The 6000-nt window shown below is 45.8% G+C and overlaps 1 protein-coding gene across 2 annotated transcripts in view; it reads right to left on the reverse strand.

The window, feature by feature from the left end:
• Positions 1–5092, reverse strand: part of RIMS2 (regulating synaptic membrane exocytosis 2) — a 690919-nt gene extending 685827 nt beyond the window's left edge. For both annotated transcript variants that reach the window (XM_066578097.1, XM_066578099.1), the window contains exon 1: positions 4826–5092. In XM_066578097.1, the coding sequence (XP_066434194.1) occupies positions 4826–4989 (164 nt within the window). In that variant the 5' untranslated portion in view covers positions 4990–5092. The remainder of the gene's footprint in view (positions 1–4825) is intronic.
• Positions 5093–6000: the final 908 nt, after the last annotated feature.

The raw sequence follows: 6000 nt of genomic DNA on the forward strand, positions 1-6000 counted from the left end.
ATCAGACAACCCCTTTAACTTTCTACTTAAAGAGGAGCAATCATGGGATAAGGTTAGTGGGGCTGATGTTGAGCTCCGCAGCTCCGGCGCTGCTATCTCTATCCCCACTTTTTCCCATACTCGCCTTCCTTCTCCCAGAAGGACCCTTCTTACTTCCAACTCCTGACACTGTCAATGTGCCAAGTTGCCAGTCCACAGCACTTAGGATCAATAAGTCATGTCAGACTTGATTGACAATCTGATTCACTGAGAGCAGTGTGGACCGCCCACTTGACACTTTGACAGCACTGGGAGCAAGACATAAGTAGAGCTCATCAGGGCGAAGTTAGGTGAATATTAAAAATGGGGGATAGCAGGGTCTCTGCTGCAGGACTGTGTAACCAGTGCTGCTAGCAAGTCCTCTATAGGGTATTTTCACACGTAGCGGAAATGATGCAGAATTTCTGCAATGGAAATTCAGCATTAAAATCCGCATATAATTCCACTGCAAAAATCCACAACATTGGTGCAGATTTTATCACAGAATTTGTTGCAGATCTGCAGCAGACTTCACCCTGTCAAATGCAAGGGTGAACTCTACTGCAGATCTGGGCAAAAGCTGCATCAAATGGTGCATATTTTGACACTGTTTTTGGCACATCTGTACACCAAAATCGACAGTGCTAAATATGCTGTGCATTTTTGCGCAAATCTGCACCAAAATCTGCAAAGTGTGAACATACCCTAAGGCACTGCTCACACGATCATAAGATTACCGCGTGTTACACGTGTGCTGTACGCAGTTCTGCTCACATTAGCTGTAGGAATTGCATAATACGCAAGCTCAAAAAAGAACACAGCGAGAGCCCATTGTTCTCTACGGGCACGTAATCCACATTACATTGCGAATGGGCGTCGTGTGTACCTTGCAAAGCCACAGTGCAGAAAACCTAAACAAAGAAACAGGTGGACTGCGCATGACGGCGTGAGTGAGATACGCCGTCATACACAGTCAATTTCACAGCCATACGTGGTGAAAGACTGGGTCCATGCAGCGTTTTACGCATACAGCCGTGTGAGCCCGGCCTGAGGCTGAACGCACATGGGCGGGATTTCCCACAGAAATTCCACCTGTGCCTGCTGCCATAGGATTGCATTAGATAATGCAATCCTATGCAGACAGCCCCAATTTGACCGCGTGAAAACTTGCGCGGTAAACAAATCGCGGCATGTCCTATTTCTGTGCAAGCCTCGCAGGAGGCCGAAGGGTGCATTCACATGTAGCAGATTTGGTGCAGATTTCCCACAGTATAAAATCCACATCCAAATCCGTGTCAAAATTCTGCATCAAAGTCCAAGTCAAAATTTCCACTATTGGTACGGATTTAGGCGTGGATTTTGACGCAGATCCGCAGCAGACTTTGCTGCTTGAATTGAAATTATGAAATCTGCTGTGGAGCACAACACATGCTGCAGATCATAGTGCTGCTCTGCATCACAATCCTGCATGTGTGAACGCACCCTTCAAGTGCTGCAGGTTTCTAATATGCCAACAATAAAAATGTGATTCTGAACTTGGGTGTCGCGCCTGCAGTGTCTTTTTATATACATCCATGATATCAAAGCTGAGAAACGGAATGTTCTAAAGAACGTTGTCATAAAGTTTTCAAACTTTTTCCACCTGGGATAAATACGCCTCCTACCATATATGAAAAGTGAGGGACCCTTTTAAAAGATTTTTATGGTAATATTGAAAAATATGCAATTTTCTGATGAACGTTGTGCATCAGATTTTTCAAGCTCACTGCTTGCTGTCAGTGAATTGCATCACTCTTGTTTAAATTTAGAGTTTGTCGTGATCATGTGATGAGGACGCAGGTACGTGGCTCGTTAGAACACAGTTATCAGAGTTATTTCTTTTATGGAGGCCTGCAGCTGTGTGATCGTCACGTGACCAGGACAAACGTTCTGGCTTTTGGATGTAAATAAGATTAGTCCTATTCACTGCCAGCAAGCAGAGAACTAGGAAGTCATGAAAAATTGATACATAAAGTATATTAAAAATACATTTTCTATGGAAAAAAATAAGTAACATTTGCGTTATTTTGAATACGATAAGCAATACGAACTACGCAGGGACAGAACTTGGGCTAAAGTATGTGTCCTGGGTGCTGGGTACACAGGCATCAACAAGCCACTCTACTATGGCCAGGGTAGTTAGATGCCTGGCTAGAGGGGTGGACTGAATCTGTGAAGGAAAGTTTTGCTACATCTCTGGAACAATCTTGATCATACCCCCTCAGTGGACTTCAGGATCGTTGCGATAGTACAAGCTAATCTGCCATTAAAGGGGTATTCCGGAGACTTAAAGGGGTTATCCCAAAATCTAAGGTTATTTCCTAGCCATAAAACTTATGATCGGTCGGGTTTTCACTGCTGAGACCCCCACCAATCCCAAGAATGGAGGTCCCATGTTGCTTCTTTGCCTCACTGCAGGCATAGTGCACTCCCAGTAGTGAGTAGAAGATTGAACGGAGCAATTGCTTCTCCATTCACTTTAAATGGGGCTGCCAAAGATAGCCAAGGTACAAGCGCTCAGATATGTCCGTCAGCCCCATTGAAATGAATTGAGCGATGGCTGTGCATGCTTGGCCATCGCTTCATTCAATCTCATGTTACAGGGAGAAGGATCCCGCAATCACAGAAAAGGGGGAAAAGGGACTCCAATTCTCAGGATATGTGGGGGTCTCCTGTGGATAGATGAAAACTGATAGATCAGTGGGGTCCGACAGGGTTCTGGTTGGTCTTCAAGCGAATGGAGTGGAGTTTGCGCAGGCGCCCTGCCACTCCATTCATTTCAACAAGAGTGCCAGATTTTGCTGAGAGCTTGAACTTTGCAATGTCTGACACTGTCATTAAAATGAATGGAGCGACTGTGCGCCTTCGCAAGATCCACTCCATTCCGTTGGAGATCAATGAACCCCTTTTTTCAGGATCGATGGGAGTCCCAGCAGTCAGAACACCACCAATCTATCAGTTTTCACTTATCCAGTGGATGGGTGAAAACGTGAACAAAACCCCTAAATCTCTGGAATACCCCTTTAAACCACCTGTTAATCCAAATACCCCAAATTTAAAAGCTCGTTTGCTTTTTGGCAACCCTATGCCCCTTCACTTCAAGGGGTATTGCGGGCATTTACTAACTGCAGGTAGGTGATCAATAGTTTATTAGTGGGGGTCCGCTACTTGGGATCCCCGCTGATCCTCCTGCCGATTGCAGTGGGTGCAAATGTCCGCAACGGTGGTCAGAAGACAGTGGGAGCAATACCCCGTATTAAACATCCGGTTCTGACTACAATGTGGATGTCCGGCCCTGCGGAGGATCAGCTGATCGGTGAGGATACCAACTGGCGGATCGCCGCCAATCAGCTCTGGATGACTTATCCTGCGGACTATTTTAACATATATCGATGACAGGAGTGGCGGTCCTGAAAAGGTAAATTCACTATGTGTACAGGACACAACAGCTATGACAATTCCCTTTGCATTGCCCCCTTTATGAATGTGAGTGCTCTACTGTTTTCGACCCCCGTGTCTGCTGCACTACAGGCTGCTTAACTGTTGGCCTCAATACCGCTGGAGAATTAATTTCCCTACAATGTCCCATCCAAGGAGCGATTCTGATGGTGTAACTCCATAGATGTACAGATATTCTGCTGTAGCCCCCTGGAATAACTTGCATAAGGGGGCACTTTACTATAAAATACTACCCCCCTCCCATTATCGACACGCAAAGCTGTTTTTGCTAGTAGACGCAGGATGGACTATACCGCTCGCTCCCAATCTCCACGGTGGCAGCAGTGAAGCAGCAGCAGCTGCCAGGCCCTGCTGCTTGTGGACAGCTACCTGGTGCTGAACTCATAGCCGTGTAATGAGCACTGCATTGCTAACAACCCCTCTGTCACCACACAACCATTTAACGTCCCCCTGCACTTTCTTGCATGCAGCAACCCTAATCATAGAGTTCAAGCATAAGGGAGGAGAAGGAGTTAAATGCATTTATAGCGAAAGATGGCAGATGTTATAACCCACCCAAAGCCTGGATAAGGTAGGCCCCACAATGGAGGAAGAAAATATTGCAGATTTTAGACTAAAGAATCCATGCTGGGTGGTATGGTAAGATTTTTTTGGGGAGGGGGATGCTGTGATTGATACAAAAAAAACAAGCTGCACCCCTGCTAGGTAAGCAAAGCTTATAGTGCTACAATGTAACGCTACAATATACTGTAGCAATAATCTGCAGGCATAGAGCAAAAAAGGTTCTATGCTTTGATTAAAACTGCAATGGAGGGGTTAAAAAATGACTACCAATGCAATCTCATGATGAATATAGCTTATATAATCCATACCCTGACAAGGCGACCCACGTCGCAGAAATCAGCAAAAAAAAAGACGTGAGATCAAACATTTAGACACGTTAACCCCATAGCTGCCAGATCCCACTTAGATTCTGCTTTGCAAATCCAACCCAAGATTTTTTCTGCACCATCTATGAATGATCAGGGCCTCCTATTGATTCAAAGCATTTTTTTCTGTATTTTGCATTGGTTTGCAAAATATCCGAAAATTTAGAATATTGCATTTTTTTAGGGATTGGGGGGAAAAAAATCAGTAGCAGGATACGCTGATTTTTTTATTTGGGGGGGGGGGGGGTAGGAAAGAAGCTTAGGTAGGTTTTTCCTATGTGAGGGTGGGTTGATGCAGACATCACAAGGCACTCATTAGGAGGAGCCTGCAACGCAATGCACCCCCGGCTCCGAACAGGTTAGAAAGGAGACATGCTTACTTGAGTACTGACTGCTCCTTCTCCTCTTCTTTCTTCTGCCGGTCCATGACGGCAAGGATGGTCTTCCTCTCATCCTCGGTTAGGTGGCTAAGATCTGGCATCTCAGGCAAGACTGGCTGTGCAGGAGGCAGAGGGCCGCCTCTGGGCCCGAGAGGAGCAGACATGTTGGTGGATAAGCAACACACCGACTGGAAATACTGGATTTCAAGCAGGTTGGTAGTAAGACATAGAACATAAATCACACCGATCTGCAGCGAGCCTTTAAATCACGGATCCACGTAGCGACAGGGCGGACACATGAAGAGCCGGTGCTAAATAAAGCAGATTGGAAAGAAGAAATTGGTCACCAACATAATGCAGGAGCATCAGTGCAAAGTAGTAGATCCAAAAGGGGCTTGCGCTTCTTGGAGGGACATTCCAGCTTTTGTGCTATTGAATGCCCCTGTGTTTTTTTTTTCCCCCCTCCCCCCTGCGCCCCACAGACGGTGCAAGGTGTCCCTGCTCGTGAGCTGAGGGGGCTGGAGAGAGCTGCACGGTGACAGCAGCAGCAACAGCAGCTGGAGATGGATGGGGGAGGAGGCAGCGATGCTGCTGGTAGTGGATGGAGCTGGGCATGCGTGTGCCACAGCTAGGTGGAAGGGGAGGAGGTGAACTAATATATATCCTCTTCCGGAGACTCAAGAACAGAAGGGCTGAGTGACTCACAGATGACCAGATGGCTCCTACTACACAGATGTATACACACCGGATCCTCCCAATAACCCTTATTTCCATAGCGCCAACCTATTCCGTAGCAGCGAGGCGAACGCTGTGCAAGATTAACCCATACTGTGCAATCTGGAGTAATAAACGAAACTGTGAGAGCTGCAGTTTTGTTTTCTGCAGTCCGCTAATCCAGCATCCGATAATCCAGAAATTTCAAGGAATCCAGTCACTGTTTCCAATGTAGAATTATGTAATCCGGTACAAGAGCAATGATGAGATGCGTCGGGGAAATTCACGTCAGCGTTTTGCTTTCTGGTTTTAACATTTTTTTTTAATGAAACAGATAATTTCGGGGTTTTTAAAGAGCCGTTAGACATCTGTCAAAGATAATAGAACTTTTGTATCAGTTTGAATGTTTTCGTTCCATTTATATTTTTTTTTAACACATACTTTTTGAGTTTTTCTGTCTT

This window comes from Eleutherodactylus coqui, chromosome 9 (genome assembly GCF_035609145.1).
Source record: "Eleutherodactylus coqui strain aEleCoq1 chromosome 9, aEleCoq1.hap1, whole genome shotgun sequence".
In the NCBI taxonomy this organism is placed as follows: Eukaryota; Metazoa; Chordata; class Amphibia; order Anura; family Eleutherodactylidae; genus Eleutherodactylus; species Eleutherodactylus coqui.